Here is a 14,674-nt window from a genome sequence, read left to right on the forward strand (position 1 = left end):
AAAGGATGAGGGCTGTAGCTCGAAGATGAGGGAGCACTGGGAGAAAAACTTCAGACAGGTTCCTGAATCTCCAGCGAAGCGTTCCGGAAGAGGTAAGCGGGGTTCTCGGGAAGCCGAGGTGGGCTGGAGAAACGCGCTGCTGACCGCGGGGTTACTGAGGGGCTGGGAGGTTACTGTTAGGCTGGCTGCCTAACAGACAATCCACGGTATTGCTCCAGCAATGTATTGACGGCACGGTCTGGAAGGTCTGGAATCCTTCCATAAGACCTTAAAGTAAGCCATTGTGTCTTCCAATGGTGTCTCCTTGGGAGGAGATGGCATTGCGGGGCTGGTCCGAGTCTGCTGGTCAGTCATGGTCAGTTCTTACTATCAGGAGTCAAGCTAAGACATAGATGCAAACACAGGAGGTGGATAGTACGAGTCTCAGAGATTATTATTGTACAAGGGACAGGCAAAAGTTAAGTCAAGGCAGGCAAAGTGTTTTAATCCAAATCAGTGTCAGGCAGGTAGAGAACAGCAGGCAGGATCAGGGTCAGGACAGGCAGCAAGGTCAGAACTGGGAAGACTAAGAAAAACTAAAACCAGAGCATAGAAAACATGGGAACACGCTGTTAGGGCTTGACAGGACAAGACAAACTGGCAACAGACAAACAGAAAACGCAGGTACAAATGCACAGGGAATAATGGGGAAAATGGGAGACACTTGGAGAGGGTGGGGACAAGCTCAATACAGCAGAAACAGATCAGGATGTGACAATAGTACTGATTACTGTATTACAATCATCTTGTTAAGGTTGACTTGAATGAAATATTATGGTTTTTATGTTTTGGTATTGTAATACTTTCTGTAACTAGTCTCATCACCTGCTGCTTGCATTTCAATAGTTATGTCGTTTATGAATTACACAATTGTCAGAAGGTCAGTATAAGTCAGGCTAAGATGCTGAAAGATCAGTCAACAACCATCTTGGTGCAGAACATTGCCTGGACATGTATTATTTAGGGTGAGCCTCAAAATAATATTGGAGATATGGGCAAAGAGTAGCTAATACTGACGATCAAGGTAAGAATAGACATAGCTATAACATTCTATAACATTCTACTTCTATTGATTGAAATTTGAGCAGTGGTTTCAGTGGCTAATGTAGCTAACTAGCTAGCTACCTACGGTGGAGAGGTCGATTTGATACAATACAATCTGTTTCCAGCCCATCTGAGCTCATTCCTGCTAAATAGTTAATCTGCCTTGAATTGAATTGTGAATGTGGCTGAGATCATTGAACAAAACAGTATGTGGAGGGTCAATCTTGTCAAGGTAAAACGACTTAGCTAGCCAAGTTGTGCTATAGCTGGGCTGCTAGGATGAAACGTGAACCCCTGGATTGTATTACCAAGACTATTCTCAGGGCAGGTTTGACTTTTTGTAGCACAGGTTAGGAGAATTTAAGCAGCAGGTTAGGATAATTAACATGGCAGGTTAGGAGAATTAGTTTAAGGTTATGAAAAGGTTTAGGGTTATCTAAAATTGCTCCCAACACGACTCAAAAATATCTAGCTGCATTAGGAGAATTTAAGCAGCAGGTTAGGAGAATTAGTTTAAGGTTATGAAAAGGTTTAGGGTTATCTAAAATTGCTCCCAACATGACTCAAAAATATCTAGCTACAACCTGCCCCAAGAACAGTCTTAGTTTCCACTAATGCGATGCTGCAAACCCGGGAGCCTGGCAAACGTTACAAAGTCAACAAACAATTTCAATAAAGGCTATCCTGCTTGATTTCAATTTTGAATATGGCTTAGATATGGCTGAGAAATAAATATATTGAATGTCAATGTTGTTGGGATATAACGTTAGCTAGTTAGCAAAAAAAACATGTGTAGCAAGCTAGCTAGCTCCTGTTGCTAAGATACAAGAGAGTGGCTAGGTTTCAGTTTTGCCTCAAAGCGTGATACATAGAACAAATAGATCACCAATGAAGAAATGCTGCATTTTTCACTTTGAATTATAACGTATGATTTGTAATCCTAATTCTGTCTATCTTTTTCAGTTTCTCCTTAACAAAAATAAAGTATTAGCCAGTTAGCGCCATGTAATTAGTTAGCTTTCCATCATTGTTTGCTGTTAAAGATGCAGAAAAAAATATTGTTTTTAACAACAACATCTTTCTCGAGTATTCGAACGGAAGGAGGTGATCATAATTAATCGTTCTCTGAGATTCGAGTGTCAGTGTTGACAACTTTGTGGAATATATTGGAGGTCATTTAAAAAAAATGCCTATTGGATAATGCTAATAAATTAAAAACCCTTTTTCTTAGAAAATTTGTGAACCGATCGCAGTGCCACCTGGTGACCATTTATGGAATGAAGTTCTCAGCTGAGGCCTCAAATGTTGTTCAAGAATATGGAGTATTGACGGGGAAAAGAGGGGAAAAACTCACTTGCTTGCATTGGCCAATCAAAACCTAATATAGACGAGACTATCGTCTCGTCTATAATGTTCTTATCTACCTCAATTACCTCGTACCCCTGCACATCAACTCGGTGCTGGTATCCTGTGTATCTAGCCAAGTTATTGTTACTCATTGTGTATGTATTTCTTGTGCTATTATTTGTTCTATATTTTTCTCTGCATTGTTGGGAAGGGCCCATAAGTAAGCATTTCACAGTTAGTCTATACCTGTTGTTTACAAAGCATGTGACAAATACGATTTGATTGATCAAAATGGCGTCTAAAATTGTTTTTTCTCTTTCTGTATGATTAGGCTACTCACCCTCTGCAATCCTCCCATCCCATTTCCCACTCATTAGTAACTGGTACATTTTGCACAGTCATTTTACTGCTTGTAGAACTGATAAAAAACAGTTGAGGAGAAAAAAAGTGTTACTAATATGGAGGGAAAGACAACATTTTCCCTCTGTGTTGATCTACTTTGTTGTGAACAGGACCAGGGACATGCGCCGGTGCTTTCATCTTTTGCCTGATTAATTCCTCTTGATAAATGTTCTCACCTGAAGATTGGCTAGTTAAAAACTTTTCTCCTCGCTACAGTTTTTCTAAACAGCTGATGCAAAATTAATGAGACCGGCACTTTAATTAACGAGGCTGTTTTGGGGAAGAGATAAACAAGTAAATGATTCAATCCGTCTGACGCTCTTTATCAAATGGAGGACCTTGCTTTTACCAGGGAGGAACACTGCCGTGGTCTGGCATGAGATGCTCTGAGTGTGACTTGATTCATCTTTCGATGGAAGAAGATGTTGTCGAGAGACCTCATTCAGCACAGTGAATAATCCCATAGGCAGCACCTGTTGACAAAATGTGTCATGTAGGATAAACTTATTTTGCTATACAATTTACTAGGCTATACCCACAACGACTTGAGAGACACAGACAACAAAGATGAATCTGAAATATGTTTCAGAACTTCAATCAACCACACACCCTTTAACACTGTAGTCTTTATTTTGTCACGTCATCATGTCAAATATATGTTTATAGGACATATGACATGTATAATTTGATTTCTTTACAATAGAGAAACAACATAGATATGACACACTATTTTGATTTCTAAGTAGAAGCTTTGTTTAAATAGTGCATATAAATCATTTATATTTTTTTCAAATACACGTTTATATCAAGCTCCCACTGGTCTTTATGTCTGTCTGCATTGTTTCACATTATTCACATACATGTGTGTGTGTTTTCAGTGTCTTAAATGTATAAATAAATTCCTCTCTGCAGTCCAGGCTGCTGTGGCTCTTTTACAGAAACTAGGGGCCAATTAGTTAAGCAGGTGGTTCTACCCCCTCCCGTGTCATCGATGCAGGTGGGCGGAGTCTCTCCTTGCAAGTTGGCAAGAAATAATCCAATCAGCTGGCAAAAAGTTTGGCACAAGAAATTCCAGCACCTTTTCCCACCACTGTTGACAGGAAGCTGTTTGCCCCTCCATTCACCAGGGCAATGTTTTGTTTACCAAGCCCCTGGGCCTCTCTTTGGACACCTGCCTGAGGACCCCTGCTCTTGGGAAAGCTGTAGAGCAGTCTGGGTGTATACCGCATGCTCTTTTTCTTGGACTCCAGCACGGTCACAGCAATAAAAGTGTTTGTGCTGTTCAACCCGGCAACACCTGATCCGGATTCTGCTGTCCCAGAGGCCACAAGGCTAGAGTGTTGGAACAGGTCCCCTGGCCCTACTAGAGTTTCAGAGGAGCCCTGGTGCGTGTGAATAGGGCTTGTCTCTGACACCAGTGCAGTCTTGATGTTGTAGGGACGCACATGACTGGGTCTGTCCTCTAATTCTAGTACACACACAGAGGTGGAGGAGTTAGGGGGGGTGTGGCTGCTGCTACCGGCAGGTGCCTGCGCCATGTAACCTGGCCCGGCAAGACCTCCTCCATGCGACACCCTCTCCCTGCTCCCGTCCACGTGACCCCTCTCGCGGTCGTGTTCCTGGAGAGAGGGGATGATGGGGACGGAGTGCGTGCGGAGAGAGGGAGGAGCGGGTGTTATTCCTCTGTCAAGACGGGTGCAGGGAACATCCCTCCATCCCTTCTTCTCTGCAGAACGAGACATGGTTTGCATATTCGGGAACCCGCTGTGCTGGCGATCGTCACCTCCACCCCTTCCAGTGTCAAACCTGCAGGGATGCAGAGAACAGAAAAAAAATGGGTGGAGATTATGACCTTTTGTTCCCAGACCTTTATTGCATGATTTCTAATTTTCACGAGAGAGATAAATCCTTACCATACAATTAAAGCCTAAAAAACATCTGTCAACACTGGTTAAATTTAATCTGGGAATTCATAATATTTTGTAGTTATTTATAATCTACGGCATGGACAGTCTTCTCTGGCTGCTTAAATGTTTAAGTGAAAATTCTTTCTCTTGTGACAACCTTATCAGAGATTTAAGGCTTTAGCATCAAAGCTGGGGTATGCCTGACCCGGGTTTGAGTGGGTATATGAAAACCTTCCTGAAAGAATACCTGAATGTCCAGATAGCAGAAATGTTGAAATTAGGCCTAGCATTAGGTTGGTGAGTGCATATGAATCAAGGAACGTTGCCTGAAGAACCGAAAGTGTTGCAGAGTTAAAGATATTATTTGAAAGTAAAATGTAAAATAATGCCATTGGGCTATCTGGCTTTAAAGGCACAATCTGGGGTATTTCCTGCAATATTATTCTCGAAGAATATAACTTATAAATGTTTTGGGAGCTTAGTACAATTGTCTTAATTTTCCGAAACCGAAGTTAAAGTTAAATTACTCGATTATGTTTATGTTGTCATTTGAATCCTAGTTTTGAATTATCATGTCATTCTCATGGACTGTCGGTCCTTGTATCCATTGCTCCAGCTATGATTTTGAGAGTGGTTACATTTCCCCAGCCCCATCTCTATGCTTAAGTGTTGGGGATGTTTTTGGACTGAAACAAGTAAACAAGAATCAAAAAAGATTGTGTCTTTTTTTATTTTTTATTTCACCTTACCGGCTGTAGAAGGGGTCCGGATATTGTAGCCCAGGAGTATACTTCGGTGGTAGCCCAGGAGTATACTTCGGTGGTAGCACAGGAGCCCCGGCCGGGCTAGCTTCAAGCTAATTTGTGCTTGCTCTGGGATGGAAACGCTAGCCTGGAGTAGTCATCCGGGATTGTGGTTAACTAGTTGTGAAGATCCTGATGAAAATGTTCAGTTTGCGGTAGGTCCGTTATGCTCTGGTTAGTGTCACGTTGTTCGAACTGATGAGAGCTTTCCGAGCTGAAGGTTAGCTGATGACCGCTGGCAATGGTTTGCTGACTGATAGCTGGTAGTTAGCTGGCTAGCTTCAGTTGAGGGATTCCAGATCCGAAGTAAATATAAATACTTTAGGGGGAAAAAAGCAGATCCACGCCACATTGGGTGAGGCGGGTTACAGGAGAGTATTTAGATGTTGAGGTTTAGCAAAATATTTTAAAGGATATGCGACGAAAAAGATGTAAAACGATATATACAAGGGACATGACAGGACAAAGACGTCTGACTGCTACGCCATCTTGGATAATAGATTCCATACCAAAGCTAAACCATATACCTGTACACCAGAGACTATTGTGTCCAAGCTCACTAGAATAAGATGTCTTATATATACTGACACAGAAACATATGGTACTGTATTGAGCTCAACTCTAAAAAGTGTCTTAAATCTCATACGTTTGTTAGTGAAACCTACTAAGACCCGCTCAACAAGCCTTTAGGAGTGAGCCATTATTATTGTCTGACTTCAGAGACCATTTGTACCATAACTGAGTTTACATTTTTAATTACGTTCCCCGTTCTTCTGTATTATAGGTGGAAGCCTGGGCATTGTAAAATATCTAAAAATAACTCTCATGACAAATTAGGTTTCAATCCATTCTTCATATGTGAATGGTAAATATGTGTTTCTGACAGTGTTTAATGAAACTGGCAATGCTCTATGGGGATTTACTGCCAAAAACAAAAACACAGGTGATTCTCATGCCCATTTTCCCACTCTTGTTTTCTCTCTCTCTCTTTGGTCTCTTTCTTTCTTTCTCTCTCTCTTTGGTCTATTTCTTTCTCTCTCTCTCTCTCCCTTCCTCCCCCCTCTCTCTGTCTCCCTCACTCTCTCACTCTCTTTCTCACTCCCTAACTCTGTCTTTGTGTTCTCTTTCTCTCGCTCCCTCTCACTCTCTCTCCTTCTTTTACTGCTCATTCCTCATTCCAGGAGAGAGGGTGTCTCCATGGCAACAAAGGGGGTGGGGATGTTAGTGTTGTATGGCTGTTAAGTATAGAAATAGGTCAATCCTACTTCCATTGGCCTTGCTTTGCGGATGGATCTGTAAACGGGTTATCAATAGTTAATTTGTTCAACTCGTCAAATAAATCGGTCACAATCTTTGCACGTTGGTGAAGAAAAAACCCTCTTATACCACTCGTTCCCCGAGCATTTGCAAGCCTCATGTTACCAATAATTGCCTATGGCTACAGATTCCTCCTCTGCGGCTTTAAAAAAATTATCCTAGTTAGTTCTCTCTCTCTCTCTCTCTCTCTCTCTCTCTCTCTCTCTGCATGTGTCTCTGTGTGTGTGTGTATTTGTTTGTTTGTGAACGCATACTGTGTGTGTGTGTGTGTATGTGTGCGGACACGTGACGGAATGTGCATACTCTACATGTGCACGTGCATACTGTGTGTGTGTGTGTAATGCGTGAAAAATCTGCTCACTGAATGTGCGTGTGCATAGTGTGTGTATGCATGCATACTAGTCTGCATACTGTATGTGTTTGCGTGTGTTTGTGCAGTGCTATAGGAGGAGATCTTCTCACAGCCGTTGAAAGAATATGCTGAGCTGCCTGCATGCTGCACTGTTTAAGAATGTTAATTATGGAAATAGGTCATATATAAAGAGTTTGACAGCAGTGTGTATCTACAAGTCACCGTGATACTCAATCAGGTTGGCATGTTAATAAGAATACTGCCAGGGACTTTTAAGTGCAAAATATGCTCTGGGAGAGCTATGGTTACATCCCAAATGACACCCTATTCATTTTGAAGTGCACTACTTTTGACCAGGGTCTACTCATGGGATGCACGTTTCAGCACAATATTGTTTTGAACATTATTTTGAAGACTGACTCCTGACTGAACGTTGTACTCAATGCATTTTCAATTGGAGGCAAATAATTTGCTGAAAAGCCTTTGGTCATCATTGAGATGTTGTCAGATTGACTTTAGATTTGGTTTAACATTTGCTCACTAGCTAAGATTTAGGGAAAAGCACTGGATTTAAGCTAGCTAACATTAGCATTGCTAGGTATTTTTGACAAAGTTTGCTAGCTAATGGCAATGTCATCGTAATGATGACTAAGTTGTTTCCTACTAATTATTTGCTTAATTTAATTTTCCAATCTTATTTCCAAGCCATTATAGTGTAATTTAGACAAAACAATAATTAACCCTTGTTAAGATTGACCGGGCACCACTCAACTTTCGGGTCTCTCTCTCTCTCACTCTCTCTCTCTCTCTCACTCACTCACTCACTCACTCACTCACTCACTCACTCACTCACCACTCACTCACTCACTCACTCACTCACTCACTCACTCACTCACTCACACACACACACACACACACACACACACACACACACACACACACACACACACTGCTGCTACAATTTATTATTATTTAAGCTGTTCATCCATATAACTACTAACTTTAGCACATTTCATAGTCTACGGTATATTCTTACTGTATATACAGTTGAAGTCAGGAGTTTACATACACCTTAGCCATATACATTTAAACTCAGTTTTTCACAATTCCTGACATTAAATCCTAGTAAAATTTCCCTGTCTTATGTCAGTTATGATCACCACTTTACTTTAAGAAAGTGAAATGTCAGAAAAATAGTAGAGAGAATGATTTATTACAGCTTTTATTTATTTCATCACATTCCCAGTGGGTCAGAAGTTTAAATACACTCAATTAGTATTTGGTAGCATTGCCTTTAAATTGTTTAACTTGGGTCAAACGTTTCGAGTAGCCTTCCACAAGGTTCCCACAATAATTTGGCTGAATTTTGGCCCATTCCTACTGACAGAGCTGGTGTAACTGAGTCAGGTTTGTAGCCCTCCTTGCTCGCATATGCTTTTTCAGTTCTGCCCACAAATTTTCTATAGGATTGAGGTCAGGGCTTTGCAATGGCCACTCCAAGACCTTGACTTGGTTGTCCTTAAGCCATTTTGCCACAACTTTGGAAGTATGCTTGGGGTCATTGTCCATTTGGAAGACCCATTTGCGACCAAGCTTTAACTTCCTGACTGATGTCTTGAGATGTTGCTTCAATATATCCACATAATTGTATTTCCTCATCTATTTTGTGAAGTGCACCAGTCCCTCCTGCAGCAAAGCACCCCCACAACATGATGCTGCCACCCCGTGCTTCACGGTTGGGATGGTGTTCTTCGGCTTGCAAGCCCTTCCCTTTTTCCTCCAAACATAACGATGGTCATTATGGCCAAGTGCTATTTTTGTTTCATCAGACCAGACCAGAGGACATTTCTCCAAAAAGTACAATCTTTGCCCCCATACCGTAGTCTGGATTTTTTATGGCGGTTTTGGAGCAGTGGCTTCTTCCTTGCTAAGCGGCCATTCAGGTTATGTCGATATAGGACTTGTTTTACTGTGGATATAGATACTTTTGTACTTGTTTTCTCCAGCATCTTCACAAGGTCCTTTGCTGTTGTTCTGGGATTTATTTGCACTTTTCACACCAAAGTACGTTAATCTCTAGGAGACCGAATGCATCTCCTTCCTGAGTGGTTTGACTGCTGCGTGGTCCCATTGTGTTTATACTTGCGTACTATTGTTTGTACAGATGAACGTGGTACCTTCAGGCATTTGGAAATTGCTCCCAAGGATGAACCAGACTTGCAGAGGTGTACAATTTTTTTTGAGGTCTTGGCTGATTTATTTGGATTTTTCCATGATGTCAAGAAAAGAAGCACTGAGTTTGAAGGTGGGCCTTGAAATACATCCACAGGTACACCTCCAATTGACTCAAATTATGTAAATTAGCCTATCAGGAGCTTCTAAAGCCATGACATCATTTTCTGGATTTTTCCAAGTTGTTTAAAGGCACAGTCAACTAAGTGTATGTAAAATTCTGACCCACTGGAATTGTGATACAGTGAAATAATCTGTCTGTAAACAATTGTTGGAAAAATTACTTGTGTCATGCACAAAGTAGATGTCTTAACCGACTTGCCAAACTATAGTTTGTTTACAAGAAATTTGTGTTTGAAAAACGAGTTTTAATGACTCCAACCTACGTCAATGTAAACTTCCGACTTCAACTGTATATTATGTTTTGTACTACTTTTTGTACTACATTTTGTACTACTTTTTATATATTTTTTATATAAATGTTTATTGAACTATTGAGAAGATCTTGCAAGTAACCATTTTACATTACTGTTTTCACCCTGTATCCTAGCATATTACCAATAAACGTTGATTTGATTTTAGAATGCTCATAACAATGCTGTTATGCGACCGATTTATGGAGGTGCAACCATGAATACGGCATTGGTCAAAATAGCGCACTATGTAGGGAATAGGGGTCTCATTTGGGATGTATTTGGGATTGCAATAATGACAGACATCTTACATAGTCACATTGTCACTCAAGTTCCAAGCTGTCAGCAAATTATGCTAACTAAACCTCCTTGGTAAAATAAGAATAGTGTTGTCAGTAATGTCAGTGACATGGAGATATGATTGGGCAATGCTTTGTTTTACAGGCCTTTTTAACTGGTGTTTGTCTGGCATTTACTAAGAAAAAATAGAGAATAATGGTAACCAGCAGTATCTTTTGGTATGTTGAATTCAAAACAATAGCAGTCGTGCACAAAGACTCCTTGGTTAAATAGGAATAGCTTACTTTGAGGTATGACTTTGGACATTTGATTCTTTTCTAGGCCTTTTTTGCTGGTGTATCAGCCGTATTATTTGGAACGTCAAATTTAACACACTAGCGGGCGTGCACAATGTTGGTGAGGCTACAGTTTGATGTCATTTAGCGCTTTGAACGCTGCCGTCATTCCTTCACACTCACTACAGTGCCTCCTTTGCTAACTTCAGCAGTTGAATCAGGGTATCATAGCTTGCGCTCCAATTCTCAGTTTTTCAATCAGCATTAGCATGATTGGTCATGATTAGTATGATTGGTCCCTTACCTGGAAATATGGTGCATTGTACTGTAGTAACATGAGGAGGAATGTGTAAGTTCACATTTTAACAAAGATTTTCTAAAGGGAAACACTGAACTTTAGAATAAATAGTTCCCAATAAAGTGGGAAGTGAACTGGCCACCGGAGGGCTGGCTGCTCTCGGATCCCATAAAAGGGGGTTTTGTGTTCAAAGAGATCTGTCTTTTCTAACCTTGGATTTACAATAAATAATATATTGTCACAATGGAGACAGTGTCAAGCCTCAACTTCTGATGCATCACTCTGATCCCAGGTACCATCTCCTGCCATTGTGCCCTTGAGCAAGGCACTTAACCACCGAAGCCTCTTAACATGTGCCTGTGTGTGTGTGTGTGTGTGTGTGTGTGTGTGTGTGTGTGTGTGTGTGTGTGTGTAAGGGGTTTCTCACAATAATTGACAATCAGTATAGTACTGTAAAGTACAGTTGAGTATCTCCTCTATTCTTATTCTTTCTAAAGCATAATCAATAAATTATTTTGACACCACTGACCGCTCTCTAGGGTTGCTCCCTAATAATGTAATCATAATGCTGCATCAGGTGCCCACCGTCTTGTGAGAACATTTGTTGGATACTCCTCTGCAAAGAAAGTGCCAGCGGGATTTTGTCTCATGTTGACTGCTCTATTCAATCTCATTTTGGACTTCTCGTGCAATTGAATGACTGAGATGCTTTCTTTAATCGCTGCCAGTAAGCAGTATTAGAATGTGTTTTCAATAGCTGCGGGCATTTAAATCACACACAGAGCTAACTGTTAAGACCCTGTGTTGTCAATATCCCAGACTGAATGCATTCTGAAGACAGGGCCAATAGTGCAGAGTCATGGTTAATGCTTATGGCTTGGCATGTGCTGAATATCTGCTGCAAAGGAGTGACTATATTTTTCACCACTGACGCAGTGTTTGGAAAGGCAATGATGACAAATGTGGAATAGTGCTACAGCAAGGAATAGGTTTCTCGATATTCAGAATAAAGGGAAAAATATACAAGCTTGGTTGCACTTTAAACTTTTCCCTATTTTACTGTCTATCTAGCACTTCGTAGACCATCTTTGAGTTACAAAAAAATTGACCAAGGTAATACTTTGGAAGTACATAACCTTAATTGTGTTAAAAATGCACTATGCAAAAATCACTCCGGCATTGCCTGGTTGCTAAAATTCTAATAGTTCGCCTAACTTCTGTATGTTTGACAAAACAAGCAAATGTAGTGTAGAGAATCATTGTACCATCTAAACCACTGTGAAATATATTTTCCTTAACCACAAATATTGTATTTTCAGCTTGTGTACAAAACCGAAAGTAAAAGATACAAAAACGGAACTTCATAGAATCATTAGAAATAGCAATAGAACAGATCTACCATTCCTTAGACTTGATTTCAATGAGAAAGACAAATCTATAACTCACATTTCTATGTGAATTTTGTTGGGAAGCCCAAAAAGTTACATTTTGCAGCAATAAGTAATTTAAGTAAATTTTGCTCAAGTTAGTTCAAGGTAAACAGAAGATTTATACTCTTGGATATTATACTGAACAAAAATATAAACGCAACATGCAAAATGTTGGTCCCATGTTTCATGAGCTGAATTTTTTTTCTTCCATAAATGTTACAGACAAACAAAGTGTATTTCTCTAAAATTGTGTTCACAAATTTGTTTACATTTCTGTTAGTGAGCATTTCTCCTTTTCCAAGATAATTCATCCACCTGACAGGTGTATCATATCAAGAAGCTGAGTAAACAGCATGATCATTACACAGGTGCACCTTGTGCTGGGCACAATAAAAAGCTACTCTAAAATGTGCAGTTTTGTCACACAACTCAATGCCACAGATGTCTCAAGTTTATAGGGAGTGTGCAATTGGCATTATGAATGCAGAAATGTCCAACAGAGTTGTTGCAGGATAATTTAATGTTAATTTCTCTACCATAAGCCACCTCCAATGTCATTTTAGAGAATAGAGCAGAACCGGCCTCAGAGACGCAGATCATGTGTATGGCGCCGTGTCAGCGAGTGTTTTGCTGATGTCAACGTTGTGTGCCCATGGTGGAGGTGGGGTTATGGTAAGGCTAGGCATAAGCTACGGACAACGAACACAATTACATTTTATCTATGGCAATTTGAATGCACAGAGATACCATGTCAAGATACTGAGGCCCATTGTCGTGCCATTCATCCGCCACCATCACCTCATGTTTCTGCATGATAATGCACAGTCCCATGTTGCAAGGATCTATACACAATTCCTGGACGCTGAGAATGTCCCAGTTCTTCCATGGCCTGCACACTCACCAGACATGTCACCCATTGAGCATGTTTGGGATGCTCTGAATTGACGTGCACGACAGTGTGTTTCAGTTCCCAACTACTTCACACAGCCATTGAAGAGGAGTGGGACAACATTCCACATGGCCACAATCAACAGCGTGATCAACTCTATGTGAAGGAGATGTGTGCTGTGAAATCTGTGAATATTTTCATGTTTTTAAAAAGGTATAAACTGCATTATTTTTGCTGGACCCCAAGAAGAGGAGCTGCCTTGACAGCAGCTAATGGGGATCCATAATAGATACAAATACACCAAATTGACTGGTTTTCTGATTCCCGCCCTTACATACCCTCTTAAAGACTCTGCCTCCATCTCTGCAGACTCCACCTCCTCCAGGTGCTTATATGCGGGGCTAGCAACCCTTAGTCCTCGAGAGATGGGCGGGGTCCTCATGTGATGAGTGTCCCAGTGTCTTTGGACTGGACTGAGGGACAGGGAGCTACTCCTGGAACGAGCCATGTTGAAGTATACGTAAGACAGAAACAGAAAACATTGGTAAAAATATTGAAAAGGTTCACAAATGGATAACAATTGGGTCATTGGTTATAGATGCTTAATTAAGGATGCTGCGAATTTTCGCAGTTTTTTGTTAAAAATCGCTCAACATTTCAACGTCCTGCTAGTCATGCCAGGAATATAGTATATGCATATGATTAGTATGTGTGGATAGAAAACACTCTGAAGTTTCTAAAACTGGTTAAATGATGTCTGTGACTATAACAGAACGTGTTTCGGACTCAAAATCACAAGGAAACCTGATCACAAAATCGACAAAGAAAAAATCAATCCGCCAGTCTCTGTATTGTCTATTACAAAGTATAATACATGGGGATGGGCTTGTAGTTCCTACAGCTTCCACACGATGTCGCCAGTGTTGTGAATTCAATGCAGCTAAATCCTTGGTTATCTGAGTAATAGGCACATCCTGTCATGAAGTCTCCCAGAGGAAGTAATGAAAGTGGCAAACTTCGACACGATTTCCAAACTTGCAACTATTGAATACAGATCTCTCCGTGATCAATTTGATCGTTTATTAACGTTTACTAATACCTAAAGTTGGATTACAAAAGTAGTTTGAAGTGTTTTGTCAAAGTTCATAGGCAACTTTTTTAATTAAAAAAAATGACGTTGAGAAACGTGACTTTTTTTCCTGGATTTCACGGTGTTCATAAATGGACATTTTGGGTATATATGGACCGATTTAATCGAAAAAAGTTTTGTGTAGCGCCGGCTACGCTAATTTCTTTGTTTACGTCCCCTTCGTGTGTTTCTGGGGGCTGCATGCTATCAGATAATAGCTTCTCATGCTTTCGCCGAAAAGCATTTTACAAATCTGACATGTTGGCTAGATTCACAATGAGTGTGGCTTTAATTGAGTACCTTGTATGTGTGTTTTAATGAAAGTTTGAGTTGTATTGAGTACTATTAGTTGGCGCTCTGGAATTGTGCTGATTTTGACGCCTGTACAGGCATCGCATCCGTAACAGGTTAAATGGCCACACTGTCGTTCCCACACTGTAGTTTCTCTTCAGCAATTATTCAACCTTTATTTAACTAGGTAGGCCAGTTGAGAACAA

At 40.6% G+C, this 14,674-nt stretch overlaps 1 protein-coding gene across 1 annotated transcript in view; it reads right to left on the reverse strand.

The window, feature by feature from the left end:
- Positions 1-3,449: 3,449 nt before the first annotated feature.
- The window catches only part of LOC135559382 (pro-neuregulin-3, membrane-bound isoform-like), a 200,410-nt gene continuing 189,185 nt past the window's right edge, over positions 3,450-14,674 (reverse strand). The window contains exons 8-9 of the mRNA XM_064993541.1: positions 13,387-13,542; positions 3,450-4,638 (exon numbers count right to left, since the gene is read on the reverse strand). Of these exons, the coding sequence (XP_064849613.1) occupies positions 3,873-4,638; positions 13,387-13,542 (922 nt within the window). The 3' untranslated portion in view covers positions 3,450-3,872. The remainder of the gene's footprint in view (positions 4,639-13,386; positions 13,543-14,674) is intronic.

This window comes from Oncorhynchus masou, chromosome 18 (genome assembly GCF_036934945.1).
Source record: "Oncorhynchus masou masou isolate Uvic2021 chromosome 18, UVic_Omas_1.1, whole genome shotgun sequence".
Lineage (NCBI taxonomy): Eukaryota > Metazoa > Chordata > Actinopteri > Salmoniformes > Salmonidae > Oncorhynchus > Oncorhynchus masou.